The sequence below is a fragment of the Manis pentadactyla genome, chromosome 7 (assembly GCF_030020395.1).
Source record: "Manis pentadactyla isolate mManPen7 chromosome 7, mManPen7.hap1, whole genome shotgun sequence".
Taxonomy (NCBI): Eukaryota; Metazoa; Chordata; class Mammalia; order Pholidota; family Manidae; genus Manis; species Manis pentadactyla.
Window position 1 is genome coordinate 10,757,212 of NC_080025.1, and position 16,875 is coordinate 10,774,086.

The window sequence follows — 16,875 nt, forward strand, 5'->3', positions numbered from 1 at the left end:
TAAAAAATTCCGTTCCATTTCAACATTGCTATTTTCATTCTGTACTTTATATATTTTACAACAATTTTCATATTGCATTCATTTCTACTTACTAATTTTGTAGCTAATTCCTCTACATGTTTAAATTTCTAGATTCAATTGTGAAGAAAATAATCTTTTTAGAAATGATGAACATTTAACCTTAAAGGTATGCTTTGCAAGCCTCAGGTACATAGTTTGAATTTTCAGATTTAAGCCCTCTCTCTCCTGAATTGTAGGTTAGAACTCTACTACTTTTTGAAAAAACCGTACCACCTTTTTTACTGCTTTTCTTTTACTCATTATAGATAAGAACTTGAGCAGTTCATTATGTACTCTATGACATACAAAATATAATTTTAAGATGCTGTTTGATGTCCAACCTACATATGATATACAGTGTACATTAATGCACAACATAATGTTCAACGTACACTTTTCTCTTGAGTCTTTCTTTCTTGATTTCAGCTCTTTTTCATACAGTACACATACCCTCAACTGTGATCCCTGACTCCAGCTTAGAGATGCTGCCGTACCTTCTGCAGAGAATACCTTGCTGACTCTGCTGGGAAGTGCTGCCGGGGTGGGATGGGGTGGGGAGGGGATGCCTTACGTGCTTCTTAAACTGCTTCTGCTCCATCTTCCTGATGGTAATTCCACCTCTGTCCTCTGGCCTAGAGATGCCTGGTGCTGTCAAGTTCCACCCGTTTTCAAAATTTTGGAGGGTGAATTGGGTTGGTCTTTAGTTTTCTCCACTGCTGTTTTGGATTTTGATTTTCTCAGGTTTTCTAAGTTAGCTACCATTCATTTGTTCTCTAGCTTCCAAACCTTTACATTTATATCCTTCCCAGAATAAAATATTTTAAAATATATGAACAAAAAATGTAATGTATTTTGGATGCAGTCATTTCTTTGATCTCTAAGTTTCTTCTTTATTTTAATAGCTCTGTTAATTAATTTATGTTTTGGTGCAAGGGTTCCAGATGCCATCTCAAATGCCAACAGGGGCCAGGCAGGTGTTCTTGCCCCTTTCCCTGGATCAAAACCCCAGATAGGGCAGGATCAGGAATAACTTCTGTGGGAGCGGGAGAATCTCAGAGCAATCCAAGCTCTGCCCTCCTTTCCATTTGGGACAATAGGAGAACACTTGCCTATGCTGCCTATGGTAGGGTAGAGATGACTTTGTGACCAGGTGGTGAGAGAGAGGGACTGAGACGGTCCCCACTTCCCCACCTTGCCAGTTCCCCAAGACTTGTACCTCGAGGGAACACCATGGTCCCCAGTGAGAGGCATGGGAAGTAGGTAAGACACTGTGAGTCAGGCATTGCCATGGGGCCACCATAGCATGAGTCAAGGTGCATAGCAGAGCCAGGGCCAGGGGGAGTCAGGTCTGAAATGCAAAGGACCCGTGATTTCAGGAAAGGCTGAGTTGAGACTTGGGGAGATGGTGCTGCAGGTGAGGTTGTTGGGTGGTCCCAACGATGGCGAGAAAACAGACCCCAGTGAACCCATGGATTTTAGCAGTGGATTTAGCAGGACCCCAGGAGGCCAGCAGCCCCTCACATCCTCGGAGATCCCCTAAATAAGTCTCGTCTTGGAGTTGCCGCCCTGGGAAGGAGGAGGCAGGTGGTGAACTTTTGAGCATAAAGAAACAGCCTCCGTGGAGTATGAACCCTGAATTTGACTGAATATTTATCTGAAAGAGACATTAAAAATGAAAGAGACTGTTTCAAAGCAAAAGAAACTGTTTTAATCTGCAAGAAACTAAATCACCTTTAACTAGCAAAGTTAAATGTCCTCCTAGTAGCAGAAATTGTGGACTCATAAGAAAGAGTAGCTGAGTCATAAAAAAGAAAGAAGCCACATTTTTCTTAAAATATATTTTTCTTAAACAACCTGAGTTGCTAGTGTACATGTCAAGACACAATTTTTGGGTCCTCTCATTGGAATGTTGACTTCTGAATTCATTGAGTGCCACTTAATTAGGTATTTTTAAAATGTTTTATGTATTTATTATGTATGTTGCAACTGATGGTATAATTGTTTGACTGTGAAACTAGAGAAATCTAAGGCATTTCTCCCTGACATGCACTATAATAGTTATTATTAAAACAGGTAACAAAAAATGGCAGGTTGTATTAGAATACAAGATTGTCAGTTGGTGTTTACTATAATTGCAAAATCAACTTGTTAACAAAAGAACATTAGACTCCCCCAAATATCTTGGTGTTTACATGTGTGATGGTCAAAACAGAAATGTAAACTGTGGAGTATGACATACAAAAAAATGATTGCTTTAATTGTCATTAAGTTATTGCTAGACTCAAAGAGAAAAAGAGTTGCAAAATATAGCTAAATGTGTATTTCTGTTATAACAGACATTTGCCTCCCATTCCTTTTCCTCAGTACACAATAAGATAAATGTCTAAAAGCCTTGGCTTTAGATTTGGAGCCAACAGTTTGCTATCCTTCTGCCCAAAGCCATTAATGTCTTCCTGTGTAAGCGCGAGGGTGAGTGTGTGCGTGCTCCAGTCTGCGTGAGGCTTAAGCTTTGGGATAAAGAGTGACTGTGTCGTAGCCCTCTGGGGGCCTCGTGCGGGCTCTTGCATGAGTTTCGCAGTACAGCTCCCCCTCCACAAAGAAGTAGCCCTTCTGTTTGAGGTTGAGGTTGCAGTCAGCACACACGAAGCACTCCGGGTGCCGGTACTTGTCCCGTGCCTTCACGACCGCACCGCTGTTGAGGAAGGGAGAGCAAGTAAACAACACAAAGCCAAAAGCATGGTACAAAGGGAGACACCAGTACAGAGAAGCAGGCTCTATCTGTTTCACACTCAGGAAACATCAGCCTCCCGCTGTAAGACCGGACACAGCTGTGGGCTGATTGTCAGGGAGATCCAAGACAACCCTAATAAACTATCGCGTGTTTCTCTGTGATGTTGTTGGGTGAGTGTTTTGAAGAATCTTCACACAAGTCATTTATATGAAAGTTAAAGGATCACACTTGATCTGTCTCTGTTGTTTCTTTGCAAGAGGGAGACTGTTGCAGATAAAACACACACACATCCTGCAGGCTGTTGTTTACGAAGGTTGTTGTCTACACAACAACCAGTTTCTCTGGTTATCTTGGTGGTGTAACCTCTGTTCCTTGGAGCATAGAGGAAACAGATCAAAGAGCAGGGATGGGATTGGACTCGCTTCTGCTGTCCAAACGGTGTGCTGCAACTTAGAAGCAGTAATTGCTTTTGGTAATGTCACGTGCTGTCGTGTGTCATAGGGTCCACCCTGCTCCTGAGCTCCCTGTCCTTTGGATTTGTTTCTGCTCATGTTTTCCTCTTTGCTCCAGCCAGGCTTATCTCCCACTGCCCTTCTGGGATGAATCCTGAGTAACTGGACAGATGGTGCCTCAGCGTGTGAGCTAAGGGTGGAGAAACAGAATAGAGGGATGGCAGAAGTGGCTACATGGGGCATTTGTGGCAAAGATTAAAATGATCTGGTTCACTCAAAGATTAGAGCTAGCAAGTGTGGCTCTTCAAACAGAAAGGCCCTTGAAATGCAAGCTGACTGTATTTTTAAAAATTATATTTCAGTATTTAAGAAACTGGGTAAAGATAATGTGTTTTAATTAATGACCTGATGATCCTGTATTTGTTTGCCTGGCTTTACACAAAAAAGAGAGTACCCAAAGACTACATATTTACAGAGAGAGAGGGCTTTTTGAAGTGCAGTTATGATTCTTAGAAATTACTTTGAAAATATATACTTGTAAAAAATTAAAATGTACATTTTTTTTCATGAGAATCATTTCAAATTATAAGTCAAGATTACTGATTTGCATTATATATCAGTTTTAGGGTACATCCCAGTAATTCTGGTCGAAATGTGCCAAGTATTGTGGACACTGAATTTCAAGTCAATGAGTAGAAACCGAGAATAGATACCAAGATTTACAGTGAATCCCTGGGTTAAAGTGAAACTTACACAATGCCACTCCCGCATTTGTCACAGAGTGGCATCTTCTGTGTGCTGCCAGCACCCCCGTGGGCTTTTGTAACTGGAGCTCTCACACTCCGTGTTCCAGCAGGACGGTCATCTGAAAAACAGTGTTTCCATTTATGGCAAGGGAACAGCTGGCTACAGTTTGTACTTGGCTTCTATTTTAAGGTGTGGCCTTTAACCTAAGGAATTCTCAAGTTGTAACCGTACCAGCATTTCAAAAGGAACAAGAACTGTTCAAGCATAAGTTGTTCTGAAAAGGGACTTACAAAACAGAATTAAAAGCTTTTGTTGTTGTAGGGACCTCTTGCAGAATGTTCAAAGAAGCAGAACATTTTGCATTTTTTTCTTTTTTTTTTACTGTGGTAAAATAGACGTAAAGACCATCTTAGCCATTTTTAAGTGTAATTCAATGGCATTAAGTACACTCACAGTGCATCTATCACAAGTATCTGTTTCTAGGACTTTTTTTTGTCATCCCAAACAGAAACTGTACCCACTAAACACTAGACTCCCCATTCCCAGACCCTGGTAACCTCTATTCTACTTTTTGCCTCTATGACTTGCCCTATTCTAGGTACCTCATAGAAGTGGAATCACACTATAGTTGTCCTTTTGTGTCTGGCTTATTTCCCTGAGCATAATGTTTTCAAGGTTCATCCATGTCAATAGCATGTATTAGAGTTTCATTCCTTTTTAAGGCTGAATAATATTCCATTGTTTGCATAGCCCCCAGTTTGCTTATCTGTTGATCAGGTGATAGCTATATGGGTTGTTTGTATCCTCTGGCTATTGTCAGTAATGCTGCTTTGAACATTGGCATACAGGTATCTGAGTCCTGTCTTCCTTCTTTCGGATAGATACCAAGGAGTGGGATGGCTGGATCATGTGATAATTCTATGTTTAACTTCTTGAGGAACTGTTGTACTGTTCAACATTTTACATTCCTGTCAGCAATGAACAAGGGTTCCTGTTTCTCCACATCCTCACCAACCCTTGTTATTTTACCTTTTTAAAAAAATAGCCATCCTCATGTGGCATTTTGCATTTTGGTGGGACTTTGAAAGGATAGAGTTCCTTTTGCGGGGGTGGAAAGCATTGGTAAGAGTGCGGGCCCTGAGCACAGCAGGAGCGGGTCAGGGCCCCAGCTCTGCCTCTGACTGGCTGTAGGGCTGTACAAATCCCCTGTCTCTACGCCTCATTTCTCATTCGTTAAATGGGGAAAATAAGAGCTCCTACCTCACATAGTTATTGTCAGGATTAAATAATCATAAATGCCAAGTATTTAGCATAGGATTGAGAACATAGTAAAGGGGTATTTCAGTGTTATTTAAAAATTTTGATAAGAATCCTACCTGGATTGTGGGGAGGCTGAGGAGCGCTGCAGTGTCCATTTAGTGTTCTATTTTATGACGAACAAGAGCTAGCCCTTGACTCTGGTGGATGGAATCTGTCTTTGGTGCCTTTTTACCACCAAGCTGGTGGCTTTTGGACACATTCTGGAACCTCTTTTCCTAAACCAGATGCCATTCTGAACAAAAATTCAGTTGAAGACTGAATAAAATAGATTTTTTTAGACTTTCATTCCCAGTATGTTTGCTGTCCTCCCTCCCCTGACCTTTCCAAGAGCCTCCATCGATAATATTTGGACAGACATTCATGGCTACGCACCATCGTGGACCAGCTCCTGGAGCACCCGGAAGGAGCCGGACTGGCGAGGCTGAGTCGGTTCATTCCGGTTGTCATGGAGCATCCGGTACACATCTGACTCGGGCGGCACCGAGGCCGTGGGTTCACTGAAACACAGGATGGCGGCAGAGCGGAGTCAGGAGCGCGGGAGGCGCGGCTGTGCCAGAAGCCACAGACATCAATAAACAAGTGTTTACTAGATCTGCAGTAACTTCTGAACAGAGATTTAGTACTTTCAAGTTTTAACTCTATCCCAGTTAAAAATATAATGTGAACTCATTACATTTTTACATGTCACGAATTAACCTGGAGTCACATCAGCACTTCTCCGTTTGGTAAAATAGTTTGAAGAGCAATTTAAATGTGATTGTTAGGCAACAGTAATTTTAAAAAGTCAACACTTGTGTCTGATGGATATGTAACTCTAATGTGAACAAAATTAATTCTTCTCAGAGAAAAGACAACATACACGTGATAGAGAGTGCCAGGAGTGAGCCCAGTTTGATTATTTTGTGATAAAATTGTCAATAAAATTCAGATTTATTTCTCATATTAAACTAAATATTAATTAAAACTATTAATTTTGTTTTTGAGGTTAATTTGCTTTGCTAACACTCTGGAACCAGTAAAGGCTTAACTTTGCAAATTGAACAAATTCAACTTGTCATTGTTTGAAATGCTTAACATAGAAACTTTCATATACATGTCAGTTATGCTGAGTACATTGTATTTTTTAACAGCTACATTACAATTCATTTACAACAATGATAGCTTTATTTTAATATAATTTCTACAAATATATTCATGTGAGCAGTTTAAAAATACCACAATATTACCACATGTTAGGCAATTAATGCTTTATTATTTTGTTCCTTAATTGCATTACCTAGAAAACATAGTTCCTATCTGTACACATTTTTATTGCCTGTGTAATATTTGAAAATAATCATCCTCTTTATCTGAAATTCCTTTTAAAAAGGCTTTGAGATACATTATGCTATTATTTTTCTCATTGTATCCATCCCAAGAGATATCTTTGGGATACTGTAACATAGCACTCTGAGACATGGTACCTTAATTTAGAAAAAGTGGTTCTGTAATAGTGAAAGAAGTAATAAGATTTTATCTTACAAGAAATCTCTTTAACTGAAAAAAACATGAGGGAAAAAAATCCTTCAACAAATATTCATAATAAAGAAGAAATTAGTCAAAATAGAGACCAATGAAATTACATATCTACATTAATAACTTGAGATATTCACTTATAAACCCTTATTCATGGCAAACATTTTAAATGGAAAAAATAATTCTCTGTCCTCAAGATGCCATGAGAAGAGACAAGAGGTGTCATCTCTGAAAACTTCTCTGAACCTCCCCACCTTTCCCAATTTTTGATCTCCAAAGGAGAAACACAGAGTATACTAGATTATAAATCACTTTTGAGAAGTACTGGAGCTTTTTGTAAAGTCCATTGTAGCTTTTCAAAGACATGTACATTTGGCCCTTCCATGATTTCATTTGATTGCACTACATCACAAAGCTTTACTCAGTACATTCTTCAAATCACCTTTATCATTAGGCCTAGTAGCTATTTGCATTAAATCCTTAGAATTTCGGCCTTAAAGCTTTTCACATAGCTTTCTTTCAAATAAGACAATGTTAAAAGACATTGGTAAAGTCGACATTGCCCATGTGTTTAGTTAATATGCCCATGGTTCAGAAAGACTCATATTACCTCATTGTGGGTGTTTCCCCTAGAGCTGTTGAAACCTGACCCTGAAGTGTTTCCATAATATTGTCATCTGAGTACAACTGCATAGGTGTATTAAACTGAGCATGTACAATCTTCACACCGGGAAGTTCCATTTCCAAAGGAATGTTAGGGGCCATCTTAGCAGCCACTTTCAAGTCACCTGGGCAAATAGTACTAAGAGTACTGACAGAAGAAGGGGTGCTACGTCCACTGCCACCGTCAACACCGGACGGAGTACTGCATCCACTGTGTTAATGACCACGTGACACAGAGGTGACACAGGAACCAGAAAATCCATATAGGAGAACACATAGAACAAGGACAGAGAGGTTAAAAGGAATTGAAGACAAAAAGTCAGAAGTGAATTAAATCAAATTGTAGTGAAATGTTTACTTCTGGCTAGAATTTATTCTAAAAAGGGAACACTTATGTTTAAACATTCATGATTGATAAAAGTTTAGCAAAATTAAAAGATACAGGTGATGTTGCATTTTTTGGCTGTGTTCTACTAGGTAATATGTAAGTGGAGGGTTGCACGTAGAAAGAGTTGTGTATAAAGTAAGTAGAACTGTCCTCACTTTTAAAAAATAGGCCAATTGATTTAAAAATTGACAGTATCACAGACAAATGATGCAGGGAAATTATATTAGCTGGACATCCTTTTACATGTCTGACTGCAATATTTAAAATTAAAATATTAATGAAGATCCTTCACAAATAGTAACTGAATATGCAGCATAAAAATCCAATTGAATATTTAAGCTAAACATACCAAAAGGATAAATATGTTTCAGAAACACAGTTAAGCTTTAATTGATTAGCAATCACCAACTTGAAGGCCATGTGCTAAAGCTTATGCTTTAAGGCTATTTTGTAAATGTTTTATTGTTATTATTTTAAGTTTTTCCATTTTCAGTCTTTAATTTTGTGAAGAATACACTTTAAAAAATGGTTCAGTGGTTTACTACAGGCTCTAGAAACAGCCAGTAAATGCTTGTCACCTTGAAATTAATGATTAGAGGGCAGATAAAGTGATCTTGGGCTCTCCAGGTGCTACCAGGGCTAAGATACATTTCTTTTATACATAGCTATTTCATGTAAAATATTGGAAGTACACATATTTCATGCATATTTCTCATCTCATTTTAAAGACAAATTGAGCATACTTATTATTAAAACATCAGAAAGACCAGCCATGCAATTTGAAGACCAACTAGGGAGATTTCATATTTTTAGGAAAGTGAATAGGAACCTAGTCACAACTGACATGCTAATGACTAAAAAGTCATTTTTCTTCATACATTTTAAGCACAGCATGAGAAATACATTTTATCAGAAAATGGGATATACTGAGATTTTTTTAAAAGCACATTTAAAACTAAGTCAAAAGAAATATTAGCATTTGTAAACTTCTCTCATGCCCACAGGTTAGTGTTGCTGTGAACTCAAGACCGAGAACAGTTTCTGGGGTGTGTTCATCTCAAAGTCGGTATCCTCTTAGGGCTCAAGTACGGCTCCATATCTGCATCTACTCTGGCTACGGAGCTAACGTCAGCCCCATAAAGAGAGCAAAACCCAAAAGGATATTGGGCACTGATTTTGTTGGTTTTACCAGTGTTGCAGCCCGATTAGTCTGGACAGTCCATGTCATTAAGCGGATTTAAAATTTATTTTGTCTTATGTGATCCATTTCAACCTCCTCCACAATCTAAAAGAGGCAGGTGGATATAGACATGCTCCTTCTCTTCCTGGCTGTTGAGGACCTGTTTAAAACTCAATCTATAAATTGATTGATGACATGCAAAAATGGCAAGTGGTTTATTCACCATTTTTATAGGCTCAGCCCTACACTGATTCCTGAAATTGACTTCAGTTGGTAAAAGAAGAGAAGTAAAATTTCAGCTACAGTGTTTGATTTGACCTAAGTATAATGCAGCTTATTAAAAATGCAGTTTAAGGATTTGGGACAATGCGCTAAACCTTGGGGGACTTTGGGCTCAAAATAGTGAATCTTTTTCAACAAGCATTTATAACTAATGTGTTCTTACAGGGTGTCAGGCATAGTGCTAGAAAGTAGATAGATAAAGTAGGATCAATTCAGAACTAATAGATACACTTTATTTTATCAATGAAATTAGTAATTTTTTTTCTGTTATTAGGGTTATTACTGTATACATGTGATTTTATGTAGATAATTTAATTTATATAAAAGATTGTGTCTTGTATTGCCTACTCTACCATTCTATTTAGGGTACCATGTCTATTGAATAGGTAGAAAATAAACCCTAAGCAAATAAGAATGATCTTTTTATAATTTCTGGTACAATTTTAAAAGATCTCTTGAACTGATGCTTTAAATAAGAGTTTCCATGGACTCCAGTCACTGGATAGCATCATGGGTCACCATGACCTATTCCTGTGACCTGGGAAGGTAGATATTACTGAGATTTCTTGACGTTGACTTAGTGACTTGACCAGACCACCTGTAAGCTCGATGATACACTCACTGCTTCACACCTGGATAGCTCATTAGAGAGTGAATTTCCCCCAGACGTGTGTATAAACTGCTTGGGATGTGCTTCTGAAAGTGACTTGTCCAATAACCACTCAAAGGATTGTATTTTATCATTTGGATCTTGTATGTATTTTAATTATAGCTTTGGCTTTAAATACTGACATGAAAATGCTGGTGTGTTAATTATGAAATGATGAAAAGAACCATAACTAGTAGTATGGCCCCAGGGAGATTAATGTATCAACAATTTAGCATCTCCAACTTCTGATTACAAAGTTGTTCATTAATGGTGTAGTTACAGATTGCTATGTTACCACTCAAAATTCCACTTTGATGAAGAATCGTTTGGTGAGAATGAGAAATTCAGAAGCTACAGCAAATAGTGAGGGGCATCGGGAGAAAGGATAGTAGAGGTGTTTTTATGATTCCTTAAGATTTGTGTACTTCGTGTTTTTTAAGTGGATCCCCTCATCCCTGTTTCTCCTCTCCTCTCTTCCAGAATGAACTATACTGAAAGGCACCTTACAATGACAAAATTATGAGTGGCTTGTCATTCTCACCATCTTTGAATTAAAGTGGAAATATAATAGAAGAGCACTACATACCTCAATCTCTCTGACTTCCCTTCAATATTTATAAAATTAAATGTTACAGGTCTTTAGCACAGGCAAGATATGTGTTACTCTAAGGAATCATCTTATTTTCAAGCTTCCTGAAGTGCTATAGCTCAAGTTAGTGAACTTAACAGTTAAGCTAACCTCAAAGGAACGTGAGCATATTCATTTTACTCTGCTTCTTCAGGAAGCTGTGTATATATTTAGTCAATAGTAAAATAGCATTTTTACTTTTAATACCATGTTGTTCTGTTACTGGGAGTGCAGGTGGGAAGCTGAATGTGGAGAAATAAGGCAGAGATGCAGAGGAAAATGGAATGAGAACGCGGGAACAAAAAACAGAGAAGTTTAAGAAAGGATTGTGCAGAGTTGCTAGCATGGGAGAGGGCTGATAGCGCCTGATTCTTCTTGCCTCTCAGGAAATACTATTGGGTATGCTTAGGACTTTGTTCCTTTATCTAATTTTTTAAACATGCTATCTAACAATTACTGCAGCATTACTCATTTCTAGGTGCTGGGGACATAAGGTGCTTACATGCTAGTGGGGGAAGACGTATTTGCTAGGCATCTTTCTCCTGCTCTTCTTCTCAATTGCTGGGTTTGGAGTCTGAGATCACCAAACTGTCTGGCATATGTTGAGGCGCTGTGTGTGCACAGTAATCCAGGAGAGCAACCAGTACACCTTCCTTCCCTTTCTTTATACTTATTTTCCCTTAGGTAGAAAAGTTCCTTTTCCAGTGGCCTCTCTTCTTTTCCAAGTTGCCCTGAGAATGCACATTTTTACATAAGGGCGAGGATGAATTGGGATGACCCAGTGGGTTCTAACGGTGGGATGAGAAGCAGGTGCTGAGGTGGGGTGAGCAGATAAATGTTCCCAAAGGTGCACCGCCTGTTTCCTTACTCCTGACCCAGGGCTGGGTTCTGGGTTTGCTTGTGCTGGCTGGGCCTTCCTGACCTGGCGGTGGGGCATGTCTGCCTTACAAAAGTCACTATGCTCTGGATACCTTGGTGCAGCAGGGGTATTAGTTATAAATATACGTGATGATTGGGTGACACTGCACAGCTCTATCATTTTGTCACTATCTACTCTTGGAAATGGAGGGTAGCTGGCTACTAGTCTCTGCTAAGTGAGTTTGTTTCTTTTGCTTTTGAAATAAGCTTCAAAATGAGAACAGTCACACCAAACAACTAAAAGTTAACTATTTTGGGTGAGTAGTAAGGATTTATTAAAGAAGCATGCATTCCAAACGTCACACACTCAGAGCTTATGACCTGCTTCGGCCTGGGATTATGAAAGGTTTGGGCCGAATATTGTGCTTGTGTTCAAAGTAGTTCACATCCTGTAAAAACAAAGTTCACATCCTGAGGTTAAAAAGCCCCTCAGTAGAATATTATTTTTAGATAAAATTAACGAATGATAATTGTACAGAGAGGACTATTTACCACCAGATATTGACACGACTAAGAAAGGTGATGATGGAACCAGGGCGATGTCTCTGTTTTAGCCATCCAGGCAGACTGCACTCCAGAACATTAGAACCATGTTCTAGATGCTTGCCTTTACAATAAAAATCTGATCGTGGCTTCAGGAAAGTAGAAATAAAACAGCAAGAGCTGGACTTTTGAAAGGAAAAGAAAGCATACTATCTATCACTGTTAAAAACATGGAGGCCAGAAACCGAATCCGATACTTACTTTTGAGGTGAACTAGGAATGAGACCCCGCAGCTGTCCGTGAAGCGCGTCTTGTATATTGCTAGTTGAATAGAGCCCAATGGGTGAGTTATAGGAAGCGCTCACTACCTGCCTTTTGTCGTCAATGTTTGCTGCTGCAACAAAAGGCTGGGCCCTTCTGTTGTGCGCGGTACCAATGGGTTTGAACTCCTGTACAATGGCAGACAAAATACACAGAGCCACAGAATGCACAATGAAGCCGTTAATGAGCAAACCCACAGCATCGCTATTGTTAACCCAGGCTTCTTTCCCCACTACAAGATTAAAGGCAAGGTTAAAGGAGGGGTTAGGGATAAACTTTTGCCAGCACCAAATTTTCTGTGAAATTTACATGTACTATATTCATTCACCAGATGTTCAGGTGCAAAGGAATTGACTTTATTTTAAAAATTATAAAATAATTTGAACATTGTGTCTTTTGTCTCCCCCTTACTGACTTACACATTTACAGCTTTTAAGAAATTCTGAGATGACTCATTTGAATACAGAAATTCTGTGTCAGAAATGAGATTTTTGGCTGGGAAAAAGTATTACACAACATTTTCTCAAGTAGAACTTACATATGTTTTTCTCTTCTGTTACAATTTTAATAAAGTCTCCCCCTTTTATGAAATGGGGAAATAAAACAATCAGAAAGAGAGTGAGCATTAATGAATAACTATACTGAATCATTTGAACTAATCTAACTGAAAGTTGTTTTTTCTCACTGTCTACCACAAAAACCAAAATTCTTAATTTGCTTTAAGTCCTAATTTTCAATTCGGAAAAATAAATTAAAACTCTTTTTCCTTATGAAAGCAAAAATAACATTTACAGGATCTCCCCCCCTTTTTTTGTTGTTTGGTAATTTCATGTTGTGTGTTTAAAGAATTCTTCGTGTTTACTCTAGTCCCAGAGAGACTAAAGTCAGTGATTGAGAGATAGCTAATGCATAGGATTCACAAAAGGATTTATACTTTATTGCTCAGGCAAAAGGACCAGACATCAGAGTACTAAAGTCTGTATTCGAAACATGCCTGAATGATCTGCAACTCTGTATTATTAGTTTTTAAGGTCAGGAATCAGGTTTTCCCATTTTTATGCAGATGTATAATTTTGTAAAGTTATTAAATCTTTTCTTTTTTTAAGCAGCAGAAGAAAACCAAAAGGGAATGCTAAAATAAACCCGAGCTAATTTTCTTTACATATCTTTTCATTTGGCTGAATTAGTAAGATAAATCTTAAGAATATTTTTACTCACACATTCACATCAACTTCATTTACTTTTGTCAATGTGCCACCAATGTTTCACACAGATTTCAATTAGGACAAACATTTATGATTATTTGAAATGTTACTAGAAAGACGCTGCTTTGATTAAAAAATAAAAAGACCTTGCAATATTCTTCATGTCATTTTTTTCTCATCATTGTAGATGAGTAAGTTGTGGGCTGGCACTCTTTTTAGCAAAGAGACTGTCTTCCTTTCTTAGGGGTGGAACCGGAGTTTGCACAGAGATTCTTGCACCTGAGAACATCAACAACTTCCTTCTGAGAACCAAGCAGCAAAATGCCTTTTTTTGGTTCTCTTGAGCAGGCAGTCATCATAAATCCCCCCTACCCCCACCTAAGCCTATCAGCAAAGCCCACGAGGCATATGGGGTGCAGCTTCAAATACTAGCCCTACTGCATCCGACTCCAGCTGTCTCTAATCTTATGGTACCTGATAATCTGTGATGTGGTAATGAGCGATTTTTCTCTCATTAACCTTGGACATATTTTAACAGCCTCCTGACCTTGAAAAGAAGGTCTGAGTTGAATACAGTAGCCTATGATCCCATAGTGTGAGTGAATGGACTGTTATCTTATTGATTTGATTTTCTTCCCTCCAGAAAATGGCTCACTGCCTAGGAGTTGAGACCCCTGGGTTGGGTGACAATATAGTTGCTGGTATTGGATCACAGAATGACCAGAACAACTAAATATGGCTTTAGAAAAATGCTGAATCCCAGAGCATGGGAACATCTGTGTAGTCAAACATTTATTTAGTGGTACAATCTGATTGTTGGGATGATTTAATAATGAATTTAGACTGGCTGTGTGTCATGATTAACCATAATGGTTAGCCATTATTGTGGCATGAAAAAGTGAACTGGAAATAATTGTAAGTAATGACAATTACCATGATTCAAGTGTGTGGTTTTTGATATGGTAGAAGACAGAAAGCTCATTGCCTAATTTAGTTTTGGTAGATTATCAATTTCAGGCTAATTAAAAGAGTGAACAGGCAGGACGAAATGACTCAAGCTTTTTTTTAAAAATAAGTATGCTATGCCTTAAAGATCTTGGTAAATAAAACTGAATTTGCAAAAATTAGTTAATGTAAAATGATGGCTTTAGGGGGAAGAAAAATCTCTGCCTTGTTTTCTTCTTAGTCTTCAAATAATAAATAAACATGGATGGTGATTGTCCTGTAAATGAAGCAACCTTTCTGAAAGTATTTGTGCACAAGTAATCTCCAGTAGCACTTCCAAAAAAAAAAAAAGCAGCACATAAGTTAATCAGCACCAAGCTTTTTCTTTGCCATTTCCAGTCTTTGCTAATGTAGCAAAGGTCACAAATGTACAATTTGTTTAAACATAACCCTCTATGGTCTTCTCAGATCATAAAAGGAAGTGTTTCTAACATAGGCTTCCAACATTTGTGTTTAGGCTTTGCAAAGCATTAGTTTATGGGCTGCTAGAGTCATTCCAGAAAATCACAGTGATGTGTATACACCAAAGGTAAACAAAAATTTTAAGTATGGCATTGAGAGGCAACATTCTATCCAAGTCTTACATCATTGTTGATGGTCAAACAGAATAAAAAAAACAAAACCAATTAGAAGTTTTTATTCCACTTTAGTTCCTTCTTACATTTCCTGGAAAATACCAGTAAAAATTTTACATGACAGCCAATATAGTCCAGCTCTTGTGTTTATTTTACCCAGACAAAAGCATCCAAAGGGCTCTTATCTCTTAGGAATTCAGTACGTAATCATTGCAATTAATTAATGCATTTTTACATATTAGTTTTAAATGTTAGGAGCTTTATATTAAGGAATAGTATTTTGAATTAATGAAATGCTAGTGCTGCCAGAGGAATAGCTAAGTGACTTGACAGAGATCTGCTGCCGCCTGGGAGAGCTCAGCTCTGGACCACGATCTCCCCAGTCCTTGGTGTGAGCTCAGCAATGAGAGCATTCAAAGACAGGTCACCTTTCAACTTCTAGTTTAGAGAAGTTGTCCGTAGGTGAAGGTTCAGTCAAGGAACTGAGGTGATTACCAGCTTCAGCAGAACCAATGTGTTTGATAAGATGCATATATATATATATATATATATATATATATATATACAAATTTATTAGAAAAAATGCTGGGGAAATAAGGGCAGAACTATATTAAGTGATTATATATTTGATCAAACCACACTGAGTAAATGATGGTATTTTATTATGTTTGGAGTTTATCAACAATCACCACCCCCTCCGCATGCTCACCCCTCAAATGAAAAAGTCACCCTTATGATTTTTTTCAGTGATCTGTTTCAAGTATTTCCCTTATCTCACTGGGGAAGACTACTTTGGGGAAATGGAGATTAAGAAAGCTCCTTTTGTGCAAGCCGCCTTCCAGTTATCAGAACATTGTAGGATAAAGTTATTTTATGAAAATATAAACAACTTTCAACCCATACCCCACTTGACTGTGCATGTAGTCCCTCTTTATTATCAAATGTATGGCAAGGATGCAGTCCTTTATATGGAAATAGGAACAACTTTCTTCTCACTTAGAAAATAGCCATTTTTTTTCTAAAAACTATTTTTGCTATATTGTGATAGCTACATTAGACTTTTGAGTTGTTCAACTAACATTAAACAAAGATGAGGGAAATGTTTTATTTGAGAGTGTAAGCTTTGAAGGAGAACAAAAAACTCTCAAAACATACTCTAGAACAATGCTTTGTATAGAAAAATGTCTACCTGCTCAGAGGCTCTGTTTAGGATTGTAGGGAAGGCATTTATTCAAAGGCTGGGGTTGACATAAACAACCTCTAAGGGTCCTTTTAAGCCTCAAATTCATGTCTACATTCATAAAAGCAAAATTTAACTATTTAATAACAGCATGGAAAAATAAAACCTAGATATTAAAATTTTGTATCAATTATTATTCTAACTGTGGAAAAAAAGACCCCAAAACCTAAACCTCTGCATAAGGTAAAGACTGGAAATAAATACACTAGCATTTTGTTATTCGTAGGTGGGCTTGGATGATAGGATACAGTGGGGTTTGTTCCAAAAAATATATATTACTTAGAAAATGTAAAAGAATATTTTATTCCCATTGCACAGGCCACAGAACTCACGTTTGACCTGAGTTGAAAAACAGGAACTCAAGTACTATACTGCTCAGTGACATTTTACTGTTCATCTGCAATGGCATCTTAAAGCATGATATGTTAATGGCATTTGTTTCTCACACTGAAACACCTTTGTTGTCTATTCTGGGGGGAAAAAGATATCTCTCTGTAAGATTTCTCTTCTCAT

At 38.0% G+C, this 16,875-nt stretch overlaps 1 protein-coding gene across 3 annotated transcripts in view; it reads right to left on the reverse strand.

Moving 5' to 3' along the window:
- Nucleotides 1–1,745: 1,745 nt before the first annotated feature.
- Nucleotides 1,746–16,875, reverse strand: part of PDLIM3 (PDZ and LIM domain 3) — a 28,137-nt gene continuing 13,007 nt past the window's right edge. The window contains exons 4-8 of one of the 3 annotated variants that reach the window (XM_036894211.2): nt 11,855–11,922; nt 7,436–7,699; nt 5,683–5,807; nt 3,997–4,108; nt 1,746–2,752 (exon numbers count right to left, since the gene is read on the reverse strand). In XM_036894211.2, the coding sequence (XP_036750106.1) occupies nt 2,563–2,752; nt 3,997–4,108; nt 5,683–5,807; nt 7,436–7,699; nt 11,855–11,922 (759 nt within the window). In that variant the 3' untranslated portion in view covers nt 1,746–2,562. Of the gene's footprint in view, nt 2,753–3,996; nt 4,109–5,682; nt 5,808–7,435; nt 7,700–11,854; nt 11,923–12,277; nt 12,466–16,875 lie in introns of all 3 variants that reach the window. The other 2 variants (XM_036894213.2, XM_036894212.2) reach the window with 2 other exon arrangements.